A 15,522-nucleotide genomic window follows, 5' to 3' on the forward strand; every position below is an offset into this window, starting at 1 on the left:
AACCGAGATTTTCTATCGTAGTGCATAAAAGGGCCCCCTAAGTGCTCATCCCGGTGAAGAATAGTATTGAAATCTCCCACCACAAGCCAGGGGACCTGCAAAGAAGAAAGCTTAGATAGCTCATGCCAAAGAATACATTGATTTCTAAATCGAGACGAGCTGTAAATAACAGAAATGAGAAGAGTATTGCAGTTGTTTTGGGAAATAATAATGTGGAGAGCCCGTCTGGAAGCTGCAATAGGAGTAACTACGCCAATGGATTTGCGCCAAAGCACAATGATGCTGCCAGAATATCCATCAGAGAGGATAGCTGCCCAATCCTAGCTTCGGGGAACTTTCCTGCAAAAACGATCCACTCTATCAGTATTTGCTCTTGTCTCAACAAGACAAACAATAGCAGGCTTGTGCGCTTTAACAAGGTGAAGAACGCGGGAGGAAGTATCTCCAACGGAGATTCCCCTACAATTCCAACAGATTATTTTAAATGAACTCATAATAACCAAAAAATTAGGTAAAAAGGATAGACGCTTCCAAAGGGAGAAGGAGGACGATTAACGACAAAGAGCAAGGCTCTCCAGTTTCCAGTCTCCCCTTCTTGGGAAAGGTGCTATGCATGTCAGATCCTTTTCGAACCAGGGCTTCACGGCGAGCCTCCGACTGATACTGGGATAGGGTCATATCATCATATGGGCTAACATCCGAAGAGGCCTCCTCGGACATATCATCGTCATCATCTTCATCAGAGAACACTTCACTCTGGCTACCATCTTCTTCCATATCCTCTTCTTCGAGAGCGTTGGTGACTTTGTCAACGAGAATGGAGTGGGGGGTGTTGATTAGACAGGATGGAGCGTCGAAAGATGGTTGTATCGAAGAACGTAGCACGGGAGGTGGAGAGTATGGGCGGCGAGATCCACTGCCGATCTCTCTGCATGGGGATGTGTGAAAAGGAAGCTCTTGATTGGATGCTACAGGCGGCGAAGCACAGAGTGGGATTTGCGCTCCGTCTTGGAACTCACATGCAAATAGTGCAACATCGGGAGATGGAGACACAACGGGCGGATTAGAAGAGGTGCAATGAATAAGCGAATGTTCAACGATAACGCCAGCAGAGGATGTGACAGGGCAAGGAGGTGGCCGCCCGCTAGGGGTAGCTCTCCTTCTACCACGTACGCTACGTAGGGGTGGCAAAAATCCGGGTCCGGACAAAACCGGGTCCGGACAACTATTCTAATAAGTAACTAATTTAATGTCCGGACCCGGCCCGGTTTTAAATCCGGGACAAGTGTGACTTATCTGAGACCGGTTTCTTTCAAAAACCGGGTTGTCTAAATGTCCGAATTTTATTTGAATCCTATAATATACATTTAAAAGTTCATTCAAATACTAAACTATAAAAATAATTTAATTCATATCAAATGCAAAAAGCAATGTCCAACAATCCAAATTAATTCATACAATAATCCAAGTTTTTAATAAGTATTACATAAAAAAATACATGTCTTGATAATACAAAAATTAAATAACAAAGCCAAAAATAATACCCAGAACCCATGTCTTAATGATATAAAAATCACATACACAACTTTTAATGCAATCTTCAAAGTTAATTAATCTCAACTTCATTTGAAGATTGATTTGAAGTTTGAGCAACAAGGTCGACCTTCAACATCCCTTGATTGCCATCATCAAAAATCTTTCATTTTTCCATGGCCACCTGAGATAATAACACAACAATTAAAAATATTTGTATTAGTCTTCATATAAATATTATGTGAGTGTTGTTTTTGAAATAATAAAATTTCACAAACTTACCCATTGATGCATGTAACCAATCTCGTCCACATATTAAAGCTTCTACAATGTCCGAGTGAGAGAACTTCGATATTGGTCAAGCACTCTACCTCCGAACTAAAGGCGGACTCGGAAGCAAGCGTGGTAATAGGAATCGCGCAAACATCACGCGCCATTTGACAAAGGCGTGGATAACGATATTGAACGAGCTCCAAAAATTCTAAAACATTCAAGTTTTTCTTCGATCGAGATGGTGGCTCTTCCAAATACAAATCAATTACGACTTATGCGTACTTGTGAAGCCAAGCGCTTACTTTGAAAATGCTTCATAAGCCTATACATATTAATCATGAAAAAAGCAAAAGTCTTTAAAAATAACATAATTAAAAATAATTTAATTGCTTATGACTCATAAGTACTCACCATTAATGGATCATTTGGATCCCCTTCAATAACTTGGTCTTGAGTTGTTTGGATTGTATAAGAACTACCTTGATTTTGTAAATCAATATTGCAATATTCTCCAAATAACTTTTGAAGCTTCTCACGAATATTATTCACCTTGCTATTGCCTTCATCATCACCATAGAGTTTCATAAAAGCAAATTCAACAATATCCATTTTATAACGAGGATCTAAAATCACCGCAATAGCCAATATAGCACTAAAAGCTCCCCAATATTTATCAAACTTTGATTGCATTTTTGACAATGATGAACTTCTAAAAAGAATGAGATTTTTTGCTTCTTCTTGCAATATACATTGGATTCTCCACATCCCAAGAAAGAACAAATTTGAAGTGGGATACAAGGTGCCCGAAAAAATATTTGTCACATCATAGAACACTTTCAAAAACTTGACCATGTTTTCAATGTGATTCCATTCTTCTAAAGTAGGGCAATGAAGATAATTAGAGTCACTCAATGAAAGATGAATAAATGCATCTCGATAATGTAAAGCCGACTCTAGCATAAGATATGTTGAATTCCATCTTGTGCTAACATCTTGACGCAACCCTTTTTTGCAATTGATGCCCATTTGTTGTGCACAATCATGAAACTTCTTCTTTCGAGATTGTGACCCTTTCATAAATTTCACACTCTCTCGAATCTTGTAAATACCACTATCAATTTCTTTTTAGCCCATCTTGAACTATCAAATTCAAAATATGCATGCACAACAACGGACATGAAAAAATTCACCATTGAGAAGCAATCCATTTCTTATGCAAAGTTGACTTTTAACAAAATCAACAAATGAATCATTAGAACTAGCATTGTCCAAAGTTATGGAAAACAATTTTTTCTCCAAATTCCACTCATTCAACAAAGAAGATATCATTTCAGAAATTGCAAACCCAATGTGTGGTGTTGGCATGTAATGGAAATTTAAAATTCTCTTTTTGTAATATCCAATCTTTGTCAACAAAAATGAGCGTGAGAGAAATATAACCATCGATCGTAATGGATGTCCATAAATCGATGTAAGACTAATCCTCCCCGGTACTAATTGTAAAATGTCAAGCAACTTCTTTTTTTCTCTTCTATAAAACTTTAGCACATCAGCCTTAATTGTATTGCGTGTCACATGCTTGACATCAGGGTTAAGATAAGAGATCATATTTCTAGTACCCTCATGCTCTACAAACTGAAATGGGTATTCATGCAAAAGAATTGCCATCACTATATTCTCCCGGTGTTGTTCTTGATTCAACTTTTGATGCCTAAGTTCAATATTGCCCTTTTCAAGTGATGAAGACATCAACATTTGCCCCACATCATGATTTTTTCTTGCAGGACATTTTAAAATATGTCGTTTCATTGTATTAGTTCCATAGCTACTATCAGCTACTATTATAACATGACAATGTTGACATTCAGCCCTTTTCAAATTATCACCATATATAGCATGATTTGTAGGAAGAGGAACAAAGTCATTCCATACATTTGATGCATTTTTTCTTGGCCTTTTAGTATTACCTTGATTGTCAACCACACTACAAGATCCATCAATTTCTTCATTGGATGACATCTTTCAAATTCTGCAAAATAATTTAAAAAATAATAATTTAGAGTGTGAATGGTGAAGCAAATAAAGAATTTAAACTAAAGATAAATGAGCTTTTGAAATAAACTAAGGTGTTCTAATTTCATGAGATGGACAAAGAATTAATGAGGAGGGAGATAAAGATATAGAGAATTAAACAAATAAATAAATAGATAGATAAAGAGTAGAGAAACATACCTGAAAACACGGGAGTTATGATCGTCACCGGAGATGGAATTTGTGAACAATCAAGAGGATGACAATGGAGTCGTGTTGCAGGCTTGCAACCTTCAGCTTCTAAGCATGAAAAAGCTCACTGAAGAACGAAAAAGCAAATTTCCCTCACTGCACACATGTGAGTCATGTGACACAGACACTAATCACGATGAAATTATAAAAATTTTTAAATCACAATCAATGATTCAATGTTCTCATTATATATTAAATATTTAATCAATCATTCAATATTTTTAAATCACAATCAATCATTCAATGTTCTCATTATATTTTTATATAAATATTAAAAATATTTAATTAATAACTAAAAAGATTTGGGCTTAGGTAATTGGGCTTTATATAAAAAATTTTAAAATACAAAGGCCCGGTTGTCCGGATTTCTTGGGCCGGACCCGGCCCGGATTTAAATCCGGACAACTAGACTATATCCGGACCCGGCCCGTATTAACAAAACTTCTGTCCAAACCCGGTTTATTCCGGGCCGGACAAAACCGGGCCGGCGGGCCCGGACAGATTATTGCCACCCCTAACGCTACGTATGTCAGAGCCTCGGGACAGGGCGAGTTCGGAATTTGGCACAGCTGCTGCACTGTGGGTCACGTGAGTGGCACGTGTGCCACCCCCGCGTCCACGAGCGCTGCCTTGCCGGCGAGAAACCAGAAGCCAAGGTCCGTAGTCAGAATCTGAAGGATTTTGTGCTGTTTTCTTCATACTTTCCGACAGGTGGCTGTCCGGAGGGAGGTCATCATCATCCATGCGTTGGACCAGATCGACCGGTACCTGGCTAGAACCAGTCCCGTGCGACCGCATTGGGTGGGACAGCTTGGTTCTGGCGGCACCAGTCGATCCAACGCGAGGACAAGAATTGCTACCATGGCCAATCATACCACACGAGTAACAAAATGTCGGCAGGCGCTCATACTGGACGACAACGAACACCCTGTGCAAATCGTCGCTGATCCAGAAACCGTGGCTTAGTGGTTTAGAAAGATCAATCTCAACACAAATTCGGGCATATTTGGGCCTACTAAGAGAGGTTGTGAAATCATCCACTTTGAGCAAGCTACCAAACTAATTGGCAATGGTCTCCAACGTTTCACCGTCCCAAAACTCCACAGGAAGATTGTGGAGCTGCATCCAAATGGCTGCTGTGCTGAGCTTGGCGAAGGTGGGCTCGAAGAAGGGTTTCCATGGAGATAGCTGGAGAATGATGCCGTTGACGGACCAGGGCCCGTCAAGGAGGATGTGCTGCATAGCTTCTTGGGATGAACATCTGATTAGTAGAAACCCGTTAGGAAGGTCGGAGATCGTGACTTCGCCATAGGCGCTCCATTTGGAGAGCAAGTCTGTTTTGACTTCATTGAAGGGAGGAGGTTTACCGAAGAGTTTCCCGTAAAGCGCATGTTGAAACTTCAGTCTGGCACGACACATGGCATCACCATCGATTCGAATGAAATCAGATGTTGTCTCTTTGAGCTTGTTGAGAATGTTCACATTGTGTAGAGGAGAGTTATCGGTCGACTGCCGAAGTGAGGAAGCGATTTGTGCCCAGGATTTGGGCTGCGAAGTAGGAGGAGGGACCGGGGGCCGGTCCCCGCTTGCCATGGCAAGAGGGGAACGACAGAGGAAAGGGCAAGGAGTCAGAGCAGGGGATCAAAGCAGGGGTAGTAAATGGATGATGAATGGAATTGTGACATGTTAACCAATTAAGAGTTACCAAATAGCCTTCTAGAATAAAAGTTGGGAAGAGATGATTTTCAGGGAATGGAATTAAGAGTCATGCATCTAAGGGAAAAAGGTCATTGTCTCTAGGTCAAACAAAACGACACATTAGCCAATATCATATATATATATATATATATATATATATATATATATATATAGATAAGTAAGAAAGGTTGTTGTCATTATGTAATGAAAAATTATTCATCTTTGGTTAACTAGTACATTAAGAGCATGATTAAAAGCATTTGTAATGGGTGGATCATGGTGTTAAAAAAACATGTGAGAGTGAAATTGATATTACTGTTGTGAAGAAGGATTAAAAGATAGGAACAAACATCTTATCAAAACTAGACAAATGTCTCTCAATTCTCAAACAAAAGTTCCAAAGAGTGATATTTATAGGATAGAATTACTATCTTGTTTATATATATAAATTTATAATTTGTGTCATTACATAGAGTAGGCATCCTATGTTAGTATAGTTTTAAATGAGGATTAGTCTATTCATTGCTTCAACAATCATCCCAAGCCAGTGATGGCTGCGGCGCTACAAGCTCTAGCTTCGAACTCTTCGCTTCCATGGTTCCCGTCCTCTTCCCTTCAAAAGCCGCTGTTTTTCCATCCTCTGCGCTCTCTCAGACCATCTCCAACCTCTCTCTCGACCTCCAGATCCTCAAAAACCATCGCAAGAAGCTTCACTTTGCTTGCCGAGAAGCTAACCAACGATATCAACGCTGACATTCAAATGCTATGCAAGACGGGCAATCTAAAACAAGCAATGGATTCGATTTCTCGTATGGATTGCGAGCTCTCCAACCTCGAGCTGGAGACTTACTGCGCCGTCCTGGAGCTCTGCGCCGAGCTCGGATCTCTAGCCGATGGTCGCAAGGTCCATGCGATCTTATCCTCTTCGGAAACCGAGATAGACTCCGTTCTGAGCTCAAAGCTCGCCTTCATGTACCTTAAATGTGGGGACTTGATACAAGGGAGGAGGTTCATTGAAGGTCTCCAATCGAAAGATCATCCTTTTCTTTGGAATCTATTGATGTATGAGTATGCGAGGAATGGAGATTGTGAAGCAAGTGTTGATGTTTTTGAAAAGAATGTGGCGTGTGGGAATTAGAGCCAATTCACACACTTTTTCTTGCATTTTTGAAGTGTTTTTGCCGATTTGAAACGGGTTCGTGAGGGAGAGAAGGTCCATGGATTCCTTCTAAAGCTTGGATTTGATGCCCATAATGCTGTTGGAAATGCCCTTGTTTCTTTGTACTCAAAGTGTGGCAGCATTGAGAGTGCAGTTCTTATGTTTGATGAAATGCCTGATAAGGATATTATATCTTGGAACTCAATTGTCAATGGGTGTGTATTGAATGGTGTTGCAGAAATGGCAGTAGAGTTGTTTGCTAAGATGTGGTTTGAGGGGATTCGGATGGATTTGGCCACTCTAGTGAGTGTCCTTCCGGCTTTAGCTGAAAAGGGTTGGCTTTGGCCGGGCACTGTGGTACATGGGTATTCGATCAAATGTGGTTTTGGGAAAGAAGATCACACTTTGTAATTCTTTTGTTGAACATGTACTGTAAATGTGGGATGTTGGAAAGTGCAGAGAGAGTGTTTGAGAGAATGGGTGAAAAGAGTGTTGTGTCATGGACTTCGATGATCTCGGGTTATACTAGAGATGGTAGATTTGATGAAGCAATTGAGTTGTTTGGGAAAATGGAAGCAGAAGGAACACAACCAGATTTATATGCTATTACAACTGTGCTTCATGCTTGTGCATGTCATTCTGCCATAGAGCATGGTAAGTCTGTCCATGATTATGTCTCACGGAATGGATTAGAGTCAAACTTGTTTGTCGCCAATGCACTCATGGATATGTATGCAAAATGTGGAAATATGGAAGATGCTAGGTCTGTTTTTGATCGTACCATCAACAAGGACATTGTCTCTTGGAATACATTGATTGCAGGTTATTCAAAGAGCTCTTTCCCGAATGAAGCTCTTGTATTGTTCGGTGAGATGCGTCATAAGATGAAACCTAATTGTGTCACCATGGCTTGCATACTTTCTGCCTGTGGTAGTATTTCGTCATTGGAGAGGGGCAGAGAGATCCATGGCCACATATTAAGGTCAGGGTCTCTCTTGGATGGTCATGTAGCAAATGCTCTTGTGGACATGTATGCAAAGTGCGGTGCACTAGGACTTGCTCGTCACCTTTTTGACCGAATGGTGATGAAGGATTTAATTTCATGGACAGTGATGATTGCGGGATATGGCATGCATGGCTGTGGCAAAGAAGCAATTGCTATCTTCAATGAGATGAAACAAGAAGGCATACCGCCAGATGAGGTCTCTTTCATTGCAATTCTATATGCTTGTAGCCATTCTGGATTAACAGATGAAGGATTAAGATTTTTCAATATTATGAGACATGAGTACAAAATAGAGCCTACATTAGAGCACTATGCATGTATAGTCGATCTTTTTAGTCGTGCAGGCCAATTAACTAAAGCGTACAAATTCATCGAATCAATGCCAATAAAACCTGATTCCACTGTTTGGGGTGCACTGCTGTGTGGCTGTAGAATCCATAGGGATGTGAAACTTGCTGAAAGAGTTGCTGAACATGTCTTTGACTTAGAACCAGAAAACACAGGGTACTATATACTTCTTGCAAACATATATGCAGAGGCAGAGAAATGGGAATCTGTGAAGAAATTAAGGAAGAGAATTTCTGGCCGTTGCCTGAAAAAGAATCCTGGGTGCAGTTGGATTGAAATCAAAAGCAGAGTTCAGATCTTTGTCTCGGGAGACAAATCACACCCACATTCAAAGAAAATAGAACTGTTTCTCAAACGTGTGCAGAGAAGGATGAAAGATGAAGGGCACTTTCCGAAAAAAATGTACGCTTTGATGAACGCCGATGATTCAAAAAAAGAAGAGGCTCTTTGTGGGCACAGTGAAAAGCTAGCTATTGCTTATGGGATCCTGAATTCTTCAAAAGGGAAACCTATACGAGTTACAAAGAACCTGAGAGTCTGTGGTGATTGTCATGAGGTCGCAAAGTTCATTTCTAAAATAACTGCAAGAGAAATCATCTTGAGAGACTCAAATCGCTTCCACCATTTTAAGGAAGGCAGGTGTTCATGCAGAAGTTATTGGTGAACCTCAAACCATGATACCATGATAGCAAGAGCTGCATTTCCTTTGAATAGGCTTGTCAATAGCTTCATGAGATGAATTGTGAAAACATGCATGATGAAAGAGGTAAATATATTCTCACACTCTTATTAACATTTCGATGACACTTGTTCATATGTATGCTCTTAAGTTTAGACACCAAGTACGGACAATTTTGAATGTTAATAACAAACCCTTACGCAAATATCACCATTGATAAGTTGCCATATGTTTATAAGACACCCAAGTTCCAATAGAGTCAAAACTTATCTCTCAGCTCATTGCAGGGTCTCTCAAAATAAAACAATGTATAGAAGAATCACTTGTAGTGATTGTCTCGCCATTATATAACAAATGAACACATGCTGACAGTGATGCAGGGGTCTTCATCAGCAGTCAATGGAATTGCAGTTCTGAGCAACTGCACTGTCTGTCTTGCTCAAGAATGGATCGATCTTCACCCACAGAAGAGAGAAAACAGAGGCCAAAAGCACAGACCAGAGCACAACAATGGTGGGAGTTCGGTTCTGCCTTCCCATGAGACCCTTGAGGAATGGATACAGATGAAGTATCACCCACAGTGCAAAGAACACCTTCCCGAACAATGGCCCCCAAGCTTCATACCCACTGTTCAATGCATCAGAGAACCCGGCAACGACACCAACGAGATTAACAACGATGAGGGTCGTCGGAGGTATCAATAGCGTAGTCCACTTGACAATATAGAGGTCAGCGAATTCCCCGTCATCTGCAGCCTTAGATGTCACAGTGAAGTTGGTGTCAATGCCTGCAAGCATCTTCAGGAACCCTTGGAAAACTGCAAAGAGATGGGCCGAGACTCCTCCAATGACCCAGAACTGCTCGTTACGCCACCATTCTTCTATTCCGACACCACTCCAACGAAGCTCGAGAACACTTGTCAGGATGATGGAGATAAAGAGGCCAAGAAACCACACACTTGCAATGTTTGAAAGCTGCAAATCGAGCATTTGTTTAAGTACGAAAAATGGGACCATTACAGTCATTATTCCAGATGATATATTACCGTCGGGATGATGAATTTTCCGGTGAGGAGGCAAATGGCGGGAAGTGAGCAGTAAGCAATGAGCGGGAGTGAAGTGAAGGGATAGACGATGGTGTTAATGTAGGAGAGTCTTTGTAGCCATTTGAGACGACCACCACCATAGCCATACCAGAGAGGGCAATGGCGGCTGAGGAAGATCTCGACAGAGCCGAGAGCCCACCGAAGAACTTGGTGCAGACGGTCGGAAAGATTGATTGGAGCTGATCCTTTGAAGGCTGGTCTCAAAGGCATGCAGTAGATTGATCTCCATCCCCTGCAATGCATCTTGAATCCTGTTAGAATGTCTTCTGTCACTGACCCATAAATCCAGCCAATCTGCATCAAAGGATGGGAAGAGGCATACAACCAATCAGATCATGGGCATGGGCATACATTTGGTATATTAGCATAAGGTTGAAATGATGTATACTTATGAAGAATATTGTACTTTCACGCACAAACACACACATCCGGAGTGATACGTTGATTTGTATATGAAATCTTCTAAGTTATTTATGTATAATAGGTAGTTCATTCGCCTCAACTACATGCCTATCTAGGTATTTATATATATGTAAAAAAACTAAATTTTGAAAGGAGCTTATGATGCATATATGTAATAATATGTAAATTCAGGATTCTATGAGGATATTATGCAAACAACCATAGAAGTTAAAAAATAAATAAATAAAAAGAGAACATTCGAAGTTATATATAGCTGTATTATATGTAAATTATTTTTGACTAAATGTAAAAAAATTTTAATTTTAGAACTAATAGGTGTATTAGAAATATAATTTGAGGAATCTACAAAGTATACATATGCAAACACCCATTAAAGCTATTAAAAAAAAGGAAAAAGAGAGTTCCGTTGCCGGGTCTCTCGGGTGAGAGCCGAGTATCCTAACCAACTAGACTACAACGGATGTTCTAACAAGTTGTAGAAATTTATGTATTTATCCAAAAAATCATAGTCCACCAACTACAAATACTAATAAGATAAATCATCAATATGCATCAAAAGAAATGTATGAAAACTCACCTCTTTTCCCCATTCAGTTTTCTCCTCGTACCCACAGCTAATGACATGAATAGCTTCTTTTATTAATGTAGATGGGTTTGCAGACTCTGCAACTCCTCCATACTCCATTAGAGTGGACTCAATGAAAACTGAAGATAAACCAAATGTCTTCTCAAAACTCAGCTGGGATATCAACATTGACCTCTCATATTCATCGTAGTCTGCATGAAAATAAAAAATAAAAATAAAAACTCAGACCATTAATTGAGAACAAAACCAGCTTGAAAATTCTTCACAATGCTTACTGTCAATTTCTCTGAGATTAAATATGGCTGCATTCAGATCATCCCTCTTGGAATCTCTGTAAACTTCTTTCTCATCTTTTGGAGCTTTCTTTGAACGACAACAGCAGCAGCAGGAACAACACCATGAGCAAAATGATGCCTTTGGAAGTGCAGGCAAAGATGGTGGACCATATCCATATAATGCTTGCCTGTTGAAGACACAACCAGTTCCCACATAAACTGGTCCTTGAATTCCATCAAGGCCTTTCATGTTAACCTGAACATGATTGAGATGAACTCAGAGATGAAACAACGAAAAAATGAGTAGTGGAGACCCTTGAAGTGTTTGTTCTGTTTTTAACTTACATCGAAGAAGACTGTGTTCCGATTAGCATATCGATCACTGCGATCTATGCCGTCAAATCTCTGAGGGAACTGAATGTAACACACCTCTCTACCTACTTGAGGGTCCATCATGAAGCACATTGCTTCGCGAACTGCTTTACTGTTGTTGACATAGTGATCACAATCCAGGTTGAGAATGTATGGAGCATTTGTAAGAACCGCTGAGACTCGCACCTGTAATGGTAATAAAAAGTTAAGAATAATGTCTGTATGCATGGAAAGAAAGATTTAGTTTGAAAATTTGATAATTTACCAGAGCATTCATCGCTCCAGCCTTTTTGTGGTGCTGGTATCCAGGTCTTTTTTCTCTGGAGACATATACAAGACGAGGAAGTTCATTGCCTTCAATGTCATGAGCTCCACTATTGCCAAGAAAAACCTGAACAAATTATCAACAAGAAAATAATTGTTGTTAGGTACCAAAACTTTGCCATAACATGAAGAATCTGTCTTATAACTTTCAACTTTCTTTGTCAATGATTCTGACAAAGTTTGTAGGAGGTTGGCTGACAAGAATTTTAGTAATTAGTAAACATGTATTGTCTGCTTGCTGCATTATTATCAATAGACAGCAGCAAAAGTTGGAGCATAGTACCAAATAATTATGGATAGTAAATTGAAAGTGGTAAAATCTTGATAGAGGTATGAAGCTATTTAACACATCAGTGATATCGAAACAAGAAAGTTAGGGAAGTATACCTGAATCATGCCAGGGTGGTCACGTGGATTATTTCCGGGCCATGATGTTCCATCTTGCATCGTCCAGCCTTCATCCGGAGTTTTCTGAGCCTTGGCAACTAAAGCATTTATCCTCACCTTGTACTCTTCATAATCTCTCTGCAACAAGATAATAAATTCTCAATTCTTAGGCTCTGTCTCTTTCAACTTCAATTAATCAAAGAACAAATGGAAATGCTTACCTTCATTGCTCTGCGTTCTTTTACAAATGATGGCTGTATTTTGTCTTTCAAATAGTCAATTTTCTGAGAGAAATAGAACTCAGGTGCTCGTGGTTCAATTGCATACTTCTTGCAAAATGGGACCCACTTCCTTGCAAACTCGGCAGTTTCCGCAAGAGTCTCAAATGTAAGCATAGCAGAGCCATCATCAGATACATAGCAAGAGATTTTCTCAACAGGATAATCAGCCGAAAGAATCGATAGCACAGTATTAGCTGTGATCAGTGGTGGTTCTTTCAGCGGATCCACAGTACTCACAAAGAAGTCTACTGGAGCAAGTCCACAGAATTCACCTTTTTCATACCTAGAGAAGCAGAGAAACAGTGTTAGTCTTCCAATGCATAGACATAAACGAAACTCATTTCCATTATGGATGTTGGTGATTTTAGCTATCTGTGCATACCTTGCGGATAGCCTGTCTATAAATGTCTCTCTCATAATAGGCGACCATTTGGGAAATTGATCCAACACCCAAGAGACAGCAAACCAAATCTCACATATCACTGAAGTTAGCCATAGAGCATAAGCACTATCAACAGGATTGGTTATTCTATAATGAAAGAAAAGCCCAAGAATTATCAATCTCATTATAATCACAGCCCGATATGGTGTGAGTTTATTGGGAGAGAGTGGGACAATTCTTGAAAGTGGTTGCCCATCATCTAAAGACCTGCCATTCAGCCACACAAGGTAATCAAATATTAGGGTACTTTGCAGAAAAGAACAATAGATTTTAACAAACATCACTTCAGTAATAAATTGAAGTCATGGAGGTATAGATCATTCTGTTGAGTATCATTGAGAAACATAATGAACACTTAAATGTGGATTTCACAATAATAGTTTCTAAATGTTCAAGTCATCGAATTTACATAATGAATTTTAAACCTCCAAACTTATTGTACCATTTTAATGTGGAGGAAGATGTAATGCATTTTAGTTTCAACAATTATTTTCAAAAATGGTTCCCAAACATCATGATCTAAATCTTTGTTGAATATCAAAAGAATATGATTTGACTGCATGCTCTACTTTCTTAAGATAACAAAAATGATACCAGGCATCCAAGATCACGATGAACGATGTGTTTGTGTGCGCATTTCTTTTTGCATAAGAAAGCTATCATTCTCGTTTTTAGAAGATTAATTCTTACTCTTTGCCTTCCATTTGTTGTTCCACTGGGATTTGTTCTTCCTTCTTGGCCTTCTTTGCAGCACTTTTCTTATTCTTCTTCTCCTTCCAACTTTCTACTCTATTTTTCCATATTGGGTTTCCCGATTCACTATTTGCCTCTTCAGAAAACAGGAATAACCAAAGATCTCAGAATCATGCAGCCCAAAATCACACAAAGTAATAACAAGCCATGTCAATCCTTACCACTTTCAGCCACAGAAAGGCTGCTTTCATTTCTCGCATGAACTCCATTATCCTGCGAGAAACACAAGACAACCTTCTTTGTAATACAAAACAAATAACAAAATTACTAATCAATTTATTACCCAATCTAATCACATGCCACAAAAATTCTATCATGAAGCATGAAAAACATCAATACAAACAGCAGACATTTGCCAACATGTTGAATAAGAGCATCAACCTTACTGTCCTGTAGATGTGACGCCATCGTGACTCGTTTTCGCAATTCTTGATGATCAGCATCTTCAGTAGTGTCTGTAAATTCCAAACAAGACAAAATAATCAAATCCAATACCACACTATGAATCTCAACACCAAGGTAAAACCCTCAGAGTAATTTCATCAAACATATCAAGAGCATAAAAAACCAAGCAAAGAACTTGGAAACCAAGAGAGCATACCATGAACAAGATAAGAAGCACCACATCTCAAACAGCTTCCCCTCCCCTCCTTGAGCTCATCCTCAAAGCAAGGCTTACAGAGAGGGTAATTGCACTCATGGCAAGCCACAAAGACCTCACCATTGGAGGAGAAGCCCACAGGCTCACCACAGGTGGAGCAGAGAGGAACACCAGACTCCATCATCCTCTCCACTGGGAACAACAAGCCTAAGAATGAGCTTCTTGGTGGTGGGATTCTTTATAGAAGAAGGCATTGGAGGAGGTGGGGTGTCAGCGGGGAGCTGGTAGAAGGAGAGAGTCGAAGCAAAGGCTGCTTTCGTTCGGGTTGGGAGTCTCTTTTTCGCGGGTTTTTGCAAGCGTTTTGTGGGGTCGGTTTTAACTAACATGAACCAGTTCTGAACCGAGTTCACAATAGAGCTAGACCGATTTGGGTTGAGATTAAAGAGAAATTTGATTTTTGGGCTTTTATTTAGGACTTTCTTTTAGATTTTTACTGCTGATATTGATGAAAAATGTTATTAGTTTGTTATGAGATGAGATACAATATATTGTTTTATATAAATAAGTAGATCATAGTGTATTATAAATAGTGTGTGTGACAAATACTACATAAGAGATATTTAGGTTGTGTTTGGTTCGCCGAAGTAGAGGTCTAAGTGGTGAAAGTAAGCACTTATGTGACACTTCAATTCGTTTGTTTCACTGTAGCCCAATCCGAAGTGGAGAAGTGGCCATCTCCAAAATCCTCACTTTGCCCTTTAACTTTAAAAAAAAATTTGGCCAACACTTCCTCCTCCAACAAAACATACGGAACTAGAAACTTTCAATTCGACCAAAGTGATATTTCAAGACTTCCACCATTTTGGTGGATTACTTTACACACACTTAGTAGGTTTGATATAGTGGAAGCTTGATATTTTTGGGTTTCATGGTCACTTTGATTTAATTATTGTTAGTGCATAAGCACATAGTTGGCATCCTCTAACAACTAGTC

General features: G+C 39.6%; 2 protein-coding genes across 2 annotated transcripts; one reads left to right on the forward strand and one right to left on the reverse strand.

Moving 5' to 3' along the window:
• Positions 1-6,317: 6,317 nt before the first annotated feature.
• On the forward strand, positions 6,318-8,968 carry LOC120280916 (pentatricopeptide repeat-containing protein DOT4, chloroplastic). Its single transcript, XM_039287888.1, is given in 4 exon segments — positions 6,318-6,898; positions 6,900-6,959; positions 6,962-7,333; positions 7,336-8,968. Coding segments are annotated over 4 exon segments (2,622 nt in total). The 5' UTR covers positions 6,318-6,337; the 3' UTR covers positions 8,965-8,968.
• Positions 8,969-9,073: 105 nt separating this feature from the next.
• LOC120280915 (cellulose synthase A catalytic subunit 4 [UDP-forming]-like) lies at positions 9,074-14,750 on the reverse strand. The gene is made up of 13 exons (XM_039287887.1): positions 14,529-14,750; positions 14,309-14,382; positions 14,089-14,140; positions 13,865-14,003; positions 13,115-13,381; positions 12,673-13,015; positions 12,452-12,589; positions 12,006-12,131; positions 11,714-11,926; positions 11,369-11,624; positions 11,085-11,284; positions 10,025-10,378; positions 9,074-9,953 (listed from the first exon to the last, which is right to left on the reverse strand). The coding sequence occupies exons 1-13, from the start codon at positions 14,710-14,712 to the stop codon at positions 9,369-9,371; spliced, it is 2,931 nt and encodes a 976-aa protein (XP_039143821.1). The 5' UTR covers positions 14,713-14,750; the 3' UTR covers positions 9,074-9,368.
• Positions 14,751-15,522: the final 772 nt, after the last annotated feature.

The sequence above is a fragment of the Dioscorea cayenensis genome, chromosome 17, assembly GCF_009730915.1.
Source record: "Dioscorea cayenensis subsp. rotundata cultivar TDr96_F1 chromosome 17, TDr96_F1_v2_PseudoChromosome.rev07_lg8_w22 25.fasta, whole genome shotgun sequence".
Lineage (NCBI taxonomy): Eukaryota > Viridiplantae > Streptophyta > Magnoliopsida > Dioscoreales > Dioscoreaceae > Dioscorea > Dioscorea cayenensis.

Coding starts and splice junctions, on each gene's coding strand:
- LOC120280915 (XM_039287887.1), bottom strand. CDS start 14,712: ATGATGGAGTCTGGTGTTCCTCTCTGCTCCACCTGTGGTGAGCCTGTG. Junction 10,379..11,084: donor AAACTGAATGGGGAAAAGAG/GTGAGTTTTCAT, acceptor CCTTTGATGCAG/ATTGGCTGGATTTATGGGTC. Junction 9,954..10,024: donor GAAAATTCATCATCCCGACG/GTAATATATCAT, acceptor CTCGATTTGCAG/CTTTCAAACATTGCAAGTGT.